At 43.9% G+C, this 15,209-nt stretch overlaps 1 protein-coding gene across 2 annotated transcripts in view; it reads right to left on the reverse strand.

The window, feature by feature from the left end:
* The window catches only part of USP7 (ubiquitin specific peptidase 7), a 35,210-nt gene that overhangs the window by 18,006 nt on the left and 1,995 nt on the right, over positions 1-15,209 (reverse strand). Inside the window, exons 2-11 of one of the 2 annotated variants that reach the window (XM_007469933.1) lie at positions 13,287-13,391; positions 12,376-12,550; positions 8,028-8,226; positions 5,702-5,840; positions 4,957-5,045; positions 3,035-3,143; positions 2,063-2,193; positions 1,569-1,623; positions 486-566; positions 295-385 (exon numbers count right to left, since the gene is read on the reverse strand). In XM_007469933.1, the coding sequence (XP_007469995.1) occupies positions 295-385; positions 486-566; positions 1,569-1,623; positions 2,063-2,193; positions 3,035-3,143; positions 4,957-5,045; positions 5,702-5,840; positions 8,028-8,113 (781 nt within the window). In that variant the 5' untranslated portion in view covers positions 8,114-8,226; positions 12,376-12,550; positions 13,287-13,391. The remainder of the gene's footprint in view (positions 1-294; positions 386-485; positions 567-1,568; positions 1,624-2,062; positions 2,194-3,034; positions 3,144-4,956; positions 5,046-5,701; positions 5,841-8,027; positions 8,227-12,375; positions 12,551-13,286; positions 13,392-15,209) is intronic. The other variant, XM_007469932.1, reaches the window with a different exon arrangement.

Consider the following 15,209-nt stretch of genomic DNA (forward strand, 5'->3'; position numbering starts at 1 on the left):
TCTATGTAAATATCACAAAACATGCAAAAGTAACCTAGGAAAGAATGTCAGCAGGCCAAATAGTGGTTTCCTGTGAGGAAGGGGAGGCAGTGACCAGGAAGGGCCACCATCTTGCTTTGCAAATGTTCTGTTTCTTGACCTGGGTGGGGTCACCAGACTGCGTTCACTCAGTACCTTCATCATTTGGGCAATTTTCTCTACACTATATTTCAATAAAAACCACTGTGTCAATGAAGCATTATACCAAACCAAATTATGAAAAGGTGGTGGTGTCATTATGCACACAGAACTTACTATTTTTCTTTCCTTTTATACTTAGCTGGATATCATAATAATCTTCTCTTCTATCAGATCGGTAGTCTACTTCTTTACACTGGATATATGACTACAAATAAGGAAAATAAGATGGCTTAAGCATTAACTGTCAAAATATTAGCATGTTTAAAATCTTTAAAAATCACTCTTTAAAACTGGTTATCACATACCACCATCTTTCCTCTGAATAATTTAGGTATGGTGCCTTCTACACACGTGCCTTTCATCTTATTTTCCACATTATCAAGCAACTGGAAGAGAAAGTTTTGGCTTTCAGAAAATGTTATGCTTAATTAACATACAGTAATTTGAAACGTGACTAGGAAATTTCAATGGTCAAAGAAATTCTAGACTATAAATATTATGACCTTTAGCATGCAATTATCAAAAACATACAAAAATCTTCTTTCTTGGTTGGATATTTACAAAAATATCTACATGCAACAGTTGAGATTAACCCTCTATACAGCCTTTGGAATGAATTAGTAATCTGTAGTGCCTTTAGAAGCATTTTTTATATTCATTTTACCTCTGTGGAAAAGCATGTAAATTGAGCACTAAACTTAACTCGTATTGGTCCACACCAAGAGATTAATGAGGTTGAGCCTGTCAACAGGATTGACTGGTTTGTCCATGGATATTTAATGAACTGGATTCAATCCAGCTAGTGCTGCAAAAAAGAAAACACACCTTGCCCAGCCAATCACCTTGAATAGCCATTTCATGTTGTGAGTGTGTGTGTGTGTGTGTATTTCTTTCATCACAACTGGAAGAGTGCGCGTCTACTAGTGACTAGAGATGGTCTGGGGGAAGATCACCCACACAGAGGTCTGCCTCAGCCAGAAGTTCTGTGCCAAGGCGGGGTCTGGGTCTTGTGCTACAGAGTAAGAACGGAAGTCACTATTCTAAAGTGAAGTGGGATCATCAGGACAGCTACTCAAGCCAATCTGTTGTTTCTTGGATTAAGAACTCTGGTAATTATGCCAATGTAACACATTAAAAGCCCACTACCTATACTATTCAAATTTACATTTTCCCTCACACTTCCCTATCAAATAATTTTTCAGTCTTTCTGGTTTTAAACTAGATACATGCTGTCTTTTCTTTCTAGCCTAGTTCTGGTCCTGAACAAAGATGGGCATAACTGGAATGACAGTGACCCAAGTAGGTCTGAGGTTTTACTTGGTAACAACTTCTGACAGTGCTTCGAAATATGAAATGTAAGTAGTAAACAATTACGGCTGAAAACTCACCACTCGACAGAGCTCTTGAACATCATGTTGCATGAAGCTATCTAACGTTTCCCACCTTAGAGAGATAAAATGAATTTATATTTAAACTTCTAGATTTCAAACAAGCAACTCAGACTAAAAACCGAACCATGTAATTAGTCATTATTCTTAAATTTTTAAGATTATAATTCAAAGAGAAACTGAATTTTATCCAGACACCAAAACGTTCACAACTTTATATTGTTCTGAACATCTTACTGCAGGGGGAGGTCGTGTTTGCAAGTAAATGTACAGAAACTTGGAGACCATATGTTATCCTTTCCTTGACAGGTAAACCTAAGTGGTGAACTGCTTCTCAAGCAAAATTCTAAAAGCCTCCATTTCCAAAGAGGTCAAACAAAGGACACTGATAAAATGCCCGGACATACTCAAGTGCCTGAGCTCTGCTCTCAACCCTTCCCCGTCCACTAACTCAGCCCTCGAGCAGCAGAATGGACAGGTCTCCCAACACATACCCGAACGACTTGGTCAGCTTCTTTGTTCCTACGGGCTTATCACTGTGCTGTAATTCATAGAACACTCTTTGCAATGCTAAAGGGACGCTTTTGGATGAATCGTCGCCCTCTGTTGGCATCATGTACACAGCCTGTAAGAATTGATTCAGAAATAAAAATGGAATTTTATGTGAAAGTATCATTTCTAACACCACAATGACGAAGGCAGTTGGGCAGGGCTTTTAACTATCCCCCCCCCAAAGGGTCAAAAGGTCTTTTAAAAATCAAGACAGTGAAAAAAGAATTTTAAAAATTACTTAAGGCTCACCATCCAATGAGAACCACTTCTATTTCATATTTCTTAGAGCAGAGCAACATTTTTTAACTTAACATGACTTTGAACAAAAGAGTTGATGAAACTTCAATGCTACTGCAATTAACCACACTCAACTATCCCCAAGATATCATCCTATCTTGGTAATTAACGCTGCCTGGAAGAATGGTGCGAAAAGGACACGCCAGCAGACCAGCCAATGGTCCCCCCAACACCAGGAGTGTGTGCTGCCTGCGCTGCTCCCCTACTTGCACGACATTCCTAAAGGGCAAGTAACTATCCTCAGTTAGATTTTATATTTTTTAGAAGTTTTAGCGATAGTAAGTGAAAAATTAAGATTCCTGACCAGGAGTTTTTCAACTAATCAATTTTAATATAAAACTTTTCAAATGTTGCTGCTAATGACGTTCATATTTTTTTAAAAAGTTTTTATTATTTCTAGCCCAATAAAGTTAGGTTTCTCAGCCGTGGTAAACTTTTCATCACCTAAGCTAGCTTCACAAGCGTCCGAACACTGAGGAATAGAGCTATGTATAAGCATAAAGCAGGGGCCTCCCTGGAGACGCGGCAAGGACTTGTGACGGGGCTTTGCTTGCCCCTTAATACTTGAGAGAAAAGGGTGGGTGGAAGGTTGAGGGAGAGAAACACCATCCATTTACCTTTCGCAGTTGGTTTGTGAAAAATAAAGTCTGCAGCAGGCTGTTCATGTAACAAGTCGCTCCCTGATTCTTTAAACCGACATAGCCCGTGTGCTTCTTTGAATCCCACCTACAAGATCAGTTTGAGGTTGAGGGAAAACTGCACAGGACACCTCCTTGCTTCTGCAACGTGTGTGGGCGAGGGGACTGGGGGCCGGCACCTCACTGCTCTGCACCACCACCTCCTTCCCACCATCCTGACACGGGGTGACGACGTCCGAGCACCCGCCTCCAAGTGAATAACTCGTTGCCAGGCTGGCAGTTATCACACGGCTCCCTCCGGCAGTCACCAGTTTTGTCTGCTCAAGCACGTGGGCCAGTGTGAACTCAGCCCGGCACCGGAGAGGCGGCCTCCGTGCTGTCTGCTGACAGCAGCAGTGCCATCATTTACCCAGAGCAGCACTCTCAGAGAGGAGTTCAAGTCTATTTCTATCAAACTGAGTACCAGTGTGGCTCCCTCACACACACATCGGGTCACACGTGTAGTCAGCACAAGGCGGGACGGGAACAGCCGAAACCCCTCTTTTCTGTAGCGTCCCGTACACGGAGGACAGGCATGCATACCGGCAGGTTCAGACCTCAATTCCAAGAGCCGTTTCCCTTTACTCTGTTATACAGGTGGTTGGTTAGGAGAGAGAACAGTCTGTACCCTCTTGCCCCCAACAGTTAACAGGAAGCAGAACAGCCCTCCCCAGCGCCATCCCCTCCCCGCTCTGTGCACGCTACAAATGTGTGACCAGTGCTAGACATTTACTGTGAGTTCAGGCCAGCAGGACTCTGATGCCGGGGGTAAGAGGTTTTTGTAAGACTGAACCAAGATACCTGTTTTGATTGGTAAGTCTGAAAAACCCAATCTACTTTCTTAGTCAAAAGATGTATCATAAGCATAGGGGGAATGTTTTCTAAAGGAGGGATAAAAACCCCACAAAAAGTTTAACTAGAAATACCACCTTTTTACCCCCCACTCCTGGTATCTGAATACAATTCAAGGGTATGTTTCAAAAAGGCTACTCAAGAAAAGCCTGATTCCTCTGATATCAGCCCAATGAATATGAAAACTAATAAATCTTATTTGTTTTAAAATTTCCCAGGGCCACATGCAGGCCACCTTAGCCAGGACCTGGACTGAATGACCGCCCTTCTGGGCTGTCGGCTGCCCATCCCACCTGGGTCAGCCTACGCACTCATGCCAGAGGAGGGCCACGTGGGAAGAGAAAAAAACAGGAAGAGACAGGGGCACCTACACTTGACTCCTTCCACCTAGACTGCACTTTATTTCTTCGCTCCTTGGCCTTAAGAGTCCTGCTCGTCTACAACCTGATCCCAAGGCACCATCTCAGCCCTCTTCACACTCTCCTAGTGCCCCGCCCACCTCAAACTTCCCTGCCAGGCGTCCTTACTCATGCCCTTCTCCCCACCTCCAATTCCCCCGGTCATTCCTTATCAACCAAGGACATCCGACACATTCTTCAAGGCTGACACCGTGCTCTTGCCCACAGACCGCCTGGACCCAGGGACGGAACCCTTTCCTCCCAGCGCCATCCACACCAGAAAATAACAAGCACATCTGCTGCTGCAGTTATTGCCGTCAACTCCTCTGCCCGAGTGGTCTTGGAGGTTCTTTGAGGACAGAAAACCATGGCTGCCTTGTTCAACATAATTATATTTCCTAGAGCCCAGCAGAGTGTTTGGCACATAGAAACTGCTCAATAAATCCGCCACACAAAGGCATGAACGTGAAGCTGGCACACGTCCGGTGATCTGGTCTGTGTGCCAAGGGATGAGCACACAGAGGGTGCTTATCTGCTGTATATAGGCACCTCTGCTCCTTTCACTAGAACTCACAACATCTCTTAATAGCATCCAATTAAAGGAAAACTTACGCAACTCCATGGGGGGCATCCGCCTGTACAAAGACTTCAAAAGTAACTTTGTCATCATCTATAAATCCTTTCTCAGGATCAGTCACTTCCTATAAAAAAAAATAAGAATATCCAACTAGCATAAGAACCCGCAAATGCTCACTTCATTCCAAACAATTACCCTGTACTTAATCGATTAAAATACTACTTTTTCAAAACACCTAAATTGTGCTTCTAGTTTTCCAGTGCTCTGGCTTGTTTTAAATAATGTTCTCTGAATGAAAACAGCAAAAGCTTGGATGTCTCCTGGAGGAATGGGAGGTGTCAGGGGCTCAGCATCCACTCAGCAGGCAGGGTCTGGGGAGGCTGCCGAGAACCCACACTAGAGAGCTGAGCAGGGCGTTCCTAAGTCCTACTGGCTTCCACCTCTGCAAAAGCAGCCCAAACGAGCTGACTCGAGAATTCACTGGTTACAGGAAACCACCCCGCACTATGCCTGCCTCAGTATTATTTCTTTTAAAGGAAACTTAGCCTATCAGGAAAGCTATAAACTACCTTACAATGTTTGACCAAAACACTGAGATGAAGTCCTGTGGGCTGCTAAAAACCTGACGTAGGCAACTGGAGAAAACACGTTTTCAGTTACCTATCCAACTTACAAAGCAAACATTCTGATCCTAAAATGAACAGATGGATGTGAAGAATGGAGAATTAGGGAACAAAGAACAACGCTCAGATTATTCAGTCTGAGTACATTGTTACTTACACTCCAGGCCATGAAATTGGAAAATCCCCAATCGTTCTCTTTATGGAAGAACAAATGACTGATACGCCGGCTGAACGACTTCTCATCATCTCTGTAATTTATGATCTTCAGCACCGCTTGTGCGTGACAGGACCAAGACCTGTTCAGGGAGGACAATCTAGCCTCAGTCGACAGATTTACCTGACTTTTACACAATTTTTAAAACAGCACACAAAACCTCCCATATTTTTTTTCCTTCTATTTTTTTAGATGGAATAAGGGGACACACATTATCTTTAATGGAGAAAAAAGTGAAGAGGGTCTGGGGGTGCCCTTGTGTGGTCTGGAGTGATTTAACTCAATGCTTTATGCCTTTTTTTTTTTTTTTTTTTTAATTTTTAAAATTTTATTTATTTATTTTTGGCTGTGTTGGTTCTTCGCCGCTGCGCACGGGCTTCCTCTAGTTGCGGTGAGCAGGGGCTACTCCTCGTTGCGGTGCGCGGGCTTCTCACTGCGGTGGCTTCTCTTGTTGCGGAGCACGGGCTCTAGGCATGCTGGCTTCAGTAGTTGCGGCACACGGGCTCTAGAGTGCAGGCTCAGTGGTTGTGGCTCACGGGCCCTAGAGCTCAGGCTCAGTAGTTGTGATGCCCAGGCTTAGTTGCTCCGCGGTATGTGAGATCTTCCCGGGCCAGGGATCGAATCTGTGTCCGCTGCATTGGCAGGCAGATTCCTATCCACTGTGCCACCAGGGAAGCCCCTATGTCTTTTTAATTTCTAAAAGGTTTCAAGTTTTTTACTGGTATCTATAAAATACAAGTGTTTGAACTTTAAATACTGTTCTTAGATTTTACAAGAGACAATAGCTTTTTGGTCAGATAATAGTTCTAGTACCTAATACGGCTATCACTTGAATAGAAGAATGATGATAAAGCTATTTTTTAGGTGAACAGACCTAAAGCTGTAGGCTCTACTAATAAGTGTCACTCCTGCCCCCCTCAGGTGCTGTGAGGCTTCCAGGCCGGGCTGTATAGGGGGCTCTGAGCAAGGATGCCACCACCCGAGAATAACTGCAGGTGCGGTTGGTTTGGGGCAGACCCCAAAAGGGCCGCTGGATCAACGTATAAAATGTTTAAAAAACAACTTAAAGTGGAGCTTTTATAAAGGAAGGTTTTGACTGAACTCATTAGACTGAGCTTTTTATAAAGGAATGTTTCGACTGCAGACTCATCAGAACAAGGGCAAGGGCAGTGTTGTTCCTGCGGGGATGCCGCTCGCTCGGGATGCCATTGCTGGACATGGGCTGCTGGATGTTTCCCAAACTACCGTTCAGGCTCAAGTTGTCTGTCAGACTAATAAAACCAATCCAGCCTCAACGCTCATCAGATCAGATCATAATGTGAACTGAACACAAGAAGTAAAAATTTGGCCAAGGCCCTGACTGCCCCATAAAACTGGCTTCTTAAACACTCAAGTAAAGAGGAAAATGAAAGCTCTGGCAGAACAGCTGGAACCAGCGCCCTTTGGGGAACATCTTCATCAAGGGCGCCAAGGGCCACAACTGGGGTGGCAGGGAGACGTGGTCAAGGAAGCAGCTTTCCCGTGGGTTCATGGATATGGAATGAGAAAGGGTGACAGTGATGTGGGATCCATCCCTTCAATCTCTCAACTGTGCTTCTGATAAACGCTGAACAGCGACACTTTGCTTTTTAATTTTAATTTTCTGGATAATCCATAGAAATTGGTTAACATACAGTGAGGATGTCTGCCTGAAGAATTTTCCTTAACTACAGTTTCCCCCCCGGCAGTTACTGGTAGAATAAGAAATACACCTGGTAATCCAGCAGTCAGCTAGTCCAGATAGGCCCTGATTCCATGTTCCACTGGCAGGTAGATTCTAACACACACAGTTTTTTTTTTTTTGCGGTACGCAGGCTTCTTACTGTCGTGGCCTCTCCCGTTGTGGTGCACAGGCTCCGGATGCGCAGGCCCAGCGGCCATGGCTCACGGTCCCAGCCGCTCCGCGGCATGTGGGATCTTCCCAGACCGGGGCACGAACCCGTGTCCCCTGAATCTGCAGGTGGACTCTCAACCACTGTGCCACCAGGGAAGCCCAAAGTTCAGTTTTTTATTTGCAAGAAAAATATACACCGTTTCTAGTTTGGATATAGTACCTACCAGTGAGTCTTAAAGAGGGAATTGTATTTAATATAACTTAAAATCAAATGACTATGTAAAGGCAGAAAGGGAATTCAAAGAGAAATCCAAAATTCAAAGAGGCCAATTTGACTTCCAATAATGTACTAGAACTACTTGTGGATTTGTAATTGCATCATTTAAACTGTCTTACGTGGAATCAGATTCAGCATTGCACTGGAGAAAGAATCCTACGCTTTTTTGGTGTGGTCTGTCTGGATAAAAGCGTGGCATCACCATAATCTTCCATGGCAGATTTCGCACAAAACACGGAGGGCTAAGGACCGACTCACTCAGTCTGCTGAAGCGCTCGACAGTGAACTGAAAGGTTGCCTCGGAGCGCCAACTCGTGTCTGCAAGAAAACGCTTTGTCAATCACCAAGCCCGGCATTGTCAGACAACACTGAAAGCAGCACAAACCTGGGTTAACCATTCTATATTCAACTGCTAAAATCTAACCCTTTGGGGAAAGGATAGCATCATTTCCAATTTAGTAACAATCTAAAACTGTGAGATGACATATAGTTTGTGTAAATGAAATCCCAAACTCAGAGGGCTAGCAACACACACCTGCATTCCCCACCAGACGAGCCCAGTGTGATTAAGAATGTCTATTCTACTCTGTCTTAATTCCCAAGTAATCCTCAGTGAGTGGAGAGACTGGAGAAAAGGAGTAAAACTTCTCATGTCACATCTGTTCAAGGACAGGACTTGAGGAGGAAAAGAAAAGGGCTTGAGACTTGGGCTGAGTGTGGAGAAGAAACATGAATTTGCAGGCAAACAAGAACTTCCGAGGAGTGGGCGACAGCCATTCCTGGGAAGCGCAGCACTGTTTAGAGATAAGAAGACTCCTAAGAAGTTAGCTAAAAATAAATGTTAACTTCATTAGTTCACAATTTTGGTGAAATATCAGACAAGATTCTCTAAGGGGAATTATTTGAAAAAAAGAACGAAGAAACTGGCATTCCTTTTAACGTGAACAAATGAACTATTAAATTTACTCAGCAAGACCAAAGGCCAATTTAAGAAATCAAGATTTCCTCCAATAAAATGCGAAGCACTGATAAGAATTCAACTAAAAGTCACACTTGGAATTCCAGCTTTTTCTGTTGCTGACTATTCCTTTCAAGTGACCCAGGCTGTGGATTAGTTTTGACAAACCCAGCAGTGTCCATGCTTCTCCAGCTCTCCCCGTGAGGGGAGCAGCTGTCCCAAGGCCACCCGCCGACCTGTTACCGGCCAGCACTTTTATAAAATATAATAAAACTGCCGCAGGAAGGCCAAATTGCTATACAAGTTTCTAAGCGCTTCCTCTCTCTGTGCCTATCTCGTGGCAGATTGGGGACAGTTCACAGGCCCAGGGGCCAAGGGCCACACTTGGTCTATAGAATAACAGGAAGGCCTTCTCTGGCTGAGAAGCAGGTGCTACTCTGACATCCCTGACCCCACGCACAAAGTGGGGTTCGCAGGTCTGTGCCCTCAGCCCGTCTCTACACTTCACTCAGGTCACTGCGGTGCAGACTTCTCCGCACACAGAACTGCCTCCGCTGTGACTGAATTTGTTCTTAAGAAAACATGTCCATCAGTCCTCGTTGAGAGGGTAGTATTCTTTACCAAAGAAATAAAACCCAGAAGGATGTGTAACAGCGCTTTTACCTTCGTTTAAAGGCTCTCCGTCCCCACCTTTTTTTTTTTTTTTTTTTTTACTACCCGTAACCTGGCTCAGCTGTTAGCAGAGAGGCCCTCAAAGGAAGAGCAGCTGGACGGGTGCGTTCTGCATTCGAGCCTCCTCAAGGGGCAGGTATTACCCTCATCCCTTGCACAGATGAGAGTCCACGGAAAAGACAAGAAACTTGTTCCAGAGAATGAGGTCCAGAATGGCTGAGAAGAGTGGACCACTCCTCCACAGCCACACAAATCATATTTGAGCAGCATCTAAACCCCACAAGGTAGGCAAGGGCAGGTGTTACTTAACTCCCACTTTACAGATGAAGAAACCGAGGCCTGCTGAGGTCAAGTGGCTTATATCAACCAAGGTGTTATGAAGTGGGCACAGGGGGTCTCAGTACCCAAGATCTGGACACTGAGCACAGTGACCCTGACTCTGGTTTGTAAACTGCCATCCTAGAGTTTAGGAGACCAAACACAGAGCCCAATAAAATCGGCCTGCTGTACAGTGATGGCAGGACACACTCCTGGGACCTAAGGACATCATGTCGCAAGCCCCCCCCCCCCCCCCCCCCCCTCACCTACTTGACTGTCAGTTACCATTCAGGTCTTTGTAGGATTACAGTTTTACACAGACAAAAAAATGATACACATTATAAATGCCTTTTTGCTCTTCCTCCCGACACTTTAGTCAAATTCCTCAATTAATCTTAAATAGGACCACACGATGGTGAGCTCAGCACAGCATGCATCCAGGAGCGGGCCAGCCCTTCAAGGCCAAGGCTCTGGGTCTTGAGCCTGGCGCAACCCTGGCCCCCATGTGCAGTTCACACTTGCTGAATCACACACTAGATGTGAGATTCTGCCTCGTGTTCAAGGCACAGGATTATCTTCCAAAGTATGCTAATTAGGAAGTTTAACATGAGATTTCATGTGAATAAAAATGTCACCACCCCATAGCTCCAAGCTCTTCATGTTGTGTGACGTTGGTGGTATAGAGGTGAGCATAGCTGCCTTCCAAACTCTTCATAACTATCCGAATAACTGAAAACCTGTATTAAATACCAGGTCAAGACAGGAGGGTCTACAAAAGAGAAGAAGACATGAAACCCATCTCTGGCAGATAGGGCCGGCCTTGTTACCCTCCCCTATGGGAGCTACATGAAAAAATGGGAGGAAGGTACTCGGGATTCCATGTACTATTTGTGCAACTTCCTCTGTATCTATAATTGCTTCAAAACAAAACTTTTTCTTTTTTTTTTTTTTTTTGTTTAATAGTAGTATACTTGGGATTATGAAGGATACCTTGTATCCTGCAGGATTAGTGTTTCATCCAAACAGAGACTCTAACCTGCCTGAACACCACAGAGCACTGACTTACCTACTCCAGCATCTTATCGTAAATGCCAGGATGGCAAGCTCGTGCTACCTGCTGCCCTCAACACATCTTGTCAGAAATCTCGATAACCCACCACTTTAGGTCTTTTAAAAAAAAATGGCAGGCCTGAGGTTTCCCCAAATGGCGCTCTTGCACTAACTGTATCAAACATCGATTATTCATTCTAATACAAGTCTTTGCAAATCCTAGTTAATTCCCAGAAATAAGGCTTTTTCCACAGGTACCAACAATCTAGATCTACAACAATCACTCTCTACCTCTACTAAACATTTTTCCAACCTGTGTTGTTAGCCACTCAACTACTGTGTAAGAAACTCCCCCTACTAAGAAGGCCTCTCCGTACAAATCAGATTCTAACCCAGTGTTTCCCATACTGTGTGCCCTCCAAAGATGTTAAAAGGAGATTCAGCAAAAACAGATTCTAACGTTCAGAGGTTTGGGGAATCATTAACAAAAAAAGTCTTTTGGAGAAAGATGTTAGGAGGCTGACAGCTTAGACGTACTTTAAGAAACATGCTTAAGCCAGCACTCCTCAAACTTCCTAGATTTCTGATCACTTTTCACAACGCACATATCCTGCCATTAAGTGTTTCAAAACACCTATCACTGCTGGGAAAACGCTGCTGTAAACGAAGGCTTCTACTCCTAGAAACAGAACCATCTCCCTCCCGCCCCCCTTGCCATAGATACGATCTTTCTCTCTCCTGACCCTAGGCCTTTCGAAAGGCCAGGAAAGGCCAAGAACAAAGCGTTACTGAAGATCACTTCTACTTTCTCCTGTAACGTGCTTTTCCCATCTGGTAATTCACAGTAGGAGCATTTCTACTTTCAGGTTCTATAGCACCATTATTTACTACCAATAATTTAGTAAAATTTGCCTCAAAAGGGATTTTATGTACATTATGATCTCCTTATTGAGTCTCAAATGAAGCAATCTGGGGCCCCCAGGAGACTTCTAGCCATGTTTAGAGACATTTTCGGTTGTCACGACTGCGGGGCGGGGGGGGGGGGGGGGGGAAAAGGCACAGGACAGTCCCTTCCAACAAAGAAGGATCCACCAAAAAAGGCATCAGAGGCCAACAGAACCTGCCCTTTTATTCACATCTGTCTCCTCCCAAGCCCTCCCCGTAAAAACACCTGGGGAAAAACGAGAATGAAATTGCTCTGTGGAAACCAGACCGGCAGGGCTCTGATTGGATTGGACCGCTCACTGCTCCAGGAGAGACTACAATCGATTCCTGACTCACGCCTGGTACATCAGACCTGGTCATGCCTTCCCAACTGCACTCTCTGAACCTCTTTCGGCATCTCCGGGGTCTGAAATAAAACCAAGAGCCCAGCAACCAAGAGACCACACCCACACCGTTGCCCTCATCTGCGGTGGAAAGTGCGCTCCACAGGTAACAAAGCAGCGGGTCAGACCACGCCTCTTTACCTTCCTCAGATATTGCCTCAGCCAGCTGCCAGGGGTAAACCGCACTGTGAGAGAACTCTCAACTACGGCTGCAGTTTCTCATGGAGGCTGAACTTTTGGCAGGAGGTCTGAACAGCAGTCCTTCTGGTGGTGCAGCCCGTGACTGATGGTTTCTTTCAACTGCCCCGTTACACCCCTGGGAAGGACACAACCCTCATGAGGATTGATGGACATGCTTTTGACAGAACATGGTTTCATATTACACTGCAAGATTCCAGGGGCTGCATAAAGTGATTACTGGCTGCTACCTTCTCATGATTTCGACCTGGCAAATGCACAGGTCACACAGTCTGATAAATTATAGTGAAGAAATAGCCTCGAAAGAAAGGCTTTCCTAGGCACAAAATGTCCATGCATGTACAAATGCATACACTTTCCACAGAGAAGATAAAGACCAAAAGTCAGTCTGGGGGACAAAGCCCAAAGCTCGATTCTGGTTTTGCACCTAACCGGAGTGGGGAGAGATTATTAGCTACAAACAACTGATATACTTGCTACAATAAGAATGCAATGGAAAGCCACGTTCCAGTGTCTAGAAGTATCGTGCTGCAGACGAGAAGGAAAGGACAGTAAGATATACTTGTGTTCTGAATACTAGGAGTGGCTGGAAAATTAACTGCAGGCCTGAGCAAATACCCATCTATTACAAACTCCTGTATTTCAACCTTCTCTCCTAGGCTGGGGGAAATCAACTTACCTTGAAATCTGTAGGCAACCTTGAAATTTGAAACCAAAACAGGCTCCTAAATTTTCCTCAGATACAACCTCCTGAAAACTAGCTACTCTTAAGAAACTGAGAAGTACTCAAGGAAGAAATGTCTGTTTCCGACAGTTTTTTGCCCAATGCGCGTAAACAAAGCCCAGGTACTTACCGTCCTCCATGTCTTCCTCTGTGTTGTTGTGCCCATCACTCATGGCTACATTCCCGTTGATAACAGGGTTTTGAGTAATTCTTGGTGGGTCATCTGTATCTCCAGCTTTAAAGAAAACAAAGAAATTCCATGATTTTTACCTTCATGGCTTGAATTAGATTAAAAAATATATATATATATACTTGTACTTTGACAATTTCCAGTCACTATTAAGTTCCAATTGTGCCCAAATAATTGCACTTTAACCCAAAAGGTATTTACTAGTATGTTTACTAAATATAAACTTGTTTCTTTCAAAATGCTAAATGGGACTTGAAAACACATTACACCTCACAATAATCAGCTCCATTTGCAATGACTTTTATTTTGACATAGGTCCACGGTTTAAAAGAAGAATTTTAAAAAGCTTTTGGCGGGATTTAGGATTTAAATAGCCTCTACTGCCCATACTTCACATTTAAATCCTGTCCTTCCAGAATGTCAGAATAGATCACTGCAACTAATGCTGTTCTGTTTGCCTGTACAGTCGGCTTTCCTTGGCAAATCAGACACTCCAATAGAAATTAAGTGTCTCAACTACAAACAGGAGATGTGGTTTTTTAAACAGCTGCATAGTTGTGTCCTTGGACTCCAATACTCAGAGCCTTTACACCATTAGGATCAGCAGTCAGTCTGATTCAGCACCATGGAGAGCACCCTCCCCTTCCTCCTCTAGACAAACTCCAAACTCCAATTGTCAGGTTGCTTTTCTCAAATAATTCCTGAATATAAACCATCCGATTTTCCTTCTTAAGCATCTCAAAACACACGTTAGAAATCCTTGGAAGCTAAGAAACAGGTATTACTACTCAAATTTAGACCACTGCCACTCCTGATACTTTTGTTTTATTAAATATCAATATATACAGTTAATTAGCAATTGTGTTAAAAGTTGTCTATGAAAACATAAATTTTTAAACTGACCCCTCAACCATGACATCCTGACAGAAAAACTGGGGGAGGGAAGTAGGGAGGGGAGGGAAGTAGAGAAAGGAGAAATTCCTTTTCCTGTTGCTTAACTAGCTTGAACTCTAAACTCTAAAACTTATATGCTTAAAAAGCAAAATGAAACACTGGGTGCTTTGACAGAATTTCCACATTTACCCTCCTAAATTAACCATTTCAGGGAATTCCCTGGCGATCCAGTGGTTAGGACTCTGCACTTTCACTGCCGAGGGCCCAAGTTCAATCCCCGGTCAGGGAACTAAGATATCCTGCAGGCCTCGCGGTGTGGCACCCGCCCCCCCGCCACAAAAAAATATATATGTGCACATATATATTAACCACCTCAAACCATCATACAAAATATTTTATGAGGAAAAACCCTATGAAGGCCTTTGAAATAAACAGCACATTCCACCAATGGAATATTATGCAGCAGTTTTTTTTTAAGGTTCTCAGTGTACCTATATGAAGTGTTCTGAGTTATATTAAAGTTTTTAAAAATTAAGGTACCAAGCAATATATATCATCATATGCAACCCTTGCTATAAAAGAGAGAGACTATGATGGAATGAGTGTGTACGTTCTTATTTCCCTTTATACCAATAAGCAAACACTGGGAGAACACAAACTAGTAAGAGGTTCTGTAGAAGCAGCAGAAGAGTGATTCTTCACTGCAGACACACACACACATCACATGAATGCACTATAAACCTTAAAGTAATTTGCTTGACGTAGGCCTGGTACTTTTAAGTTAGTTCCTCAGTTCAAATCCAGCCTACGGCAAGAACTTTAAAACATGGTCTATAATGCACGAATGCAAAAATGACAAAGGTTTCTCTGCAGGTGGCTCCTAAAAGGCAAGGCAAGTAGGGTTCTGCAGCTGAACCAGGTGCTCCTGAGCAATGTCCCATCTTTTACACACGATGGGTACACATTCCT

The sequence above is a fragment of the Lipotes vexillifer genome, unplaced genomic scaffold (assembly GCF_000442215.2).
Source record: "Lipotes vexillifer unplaced genomic scaffold, Lipotes_vexillifer_v1.1 scaffold1120, whole genome shotgun sequence".
Taxonomy (NCBI): Eukaryota; Metazoa; Chordata; class Mammalia; order Artiodactyla; family Lipotidae; genus Lipotes; species Lipotes vexillifer.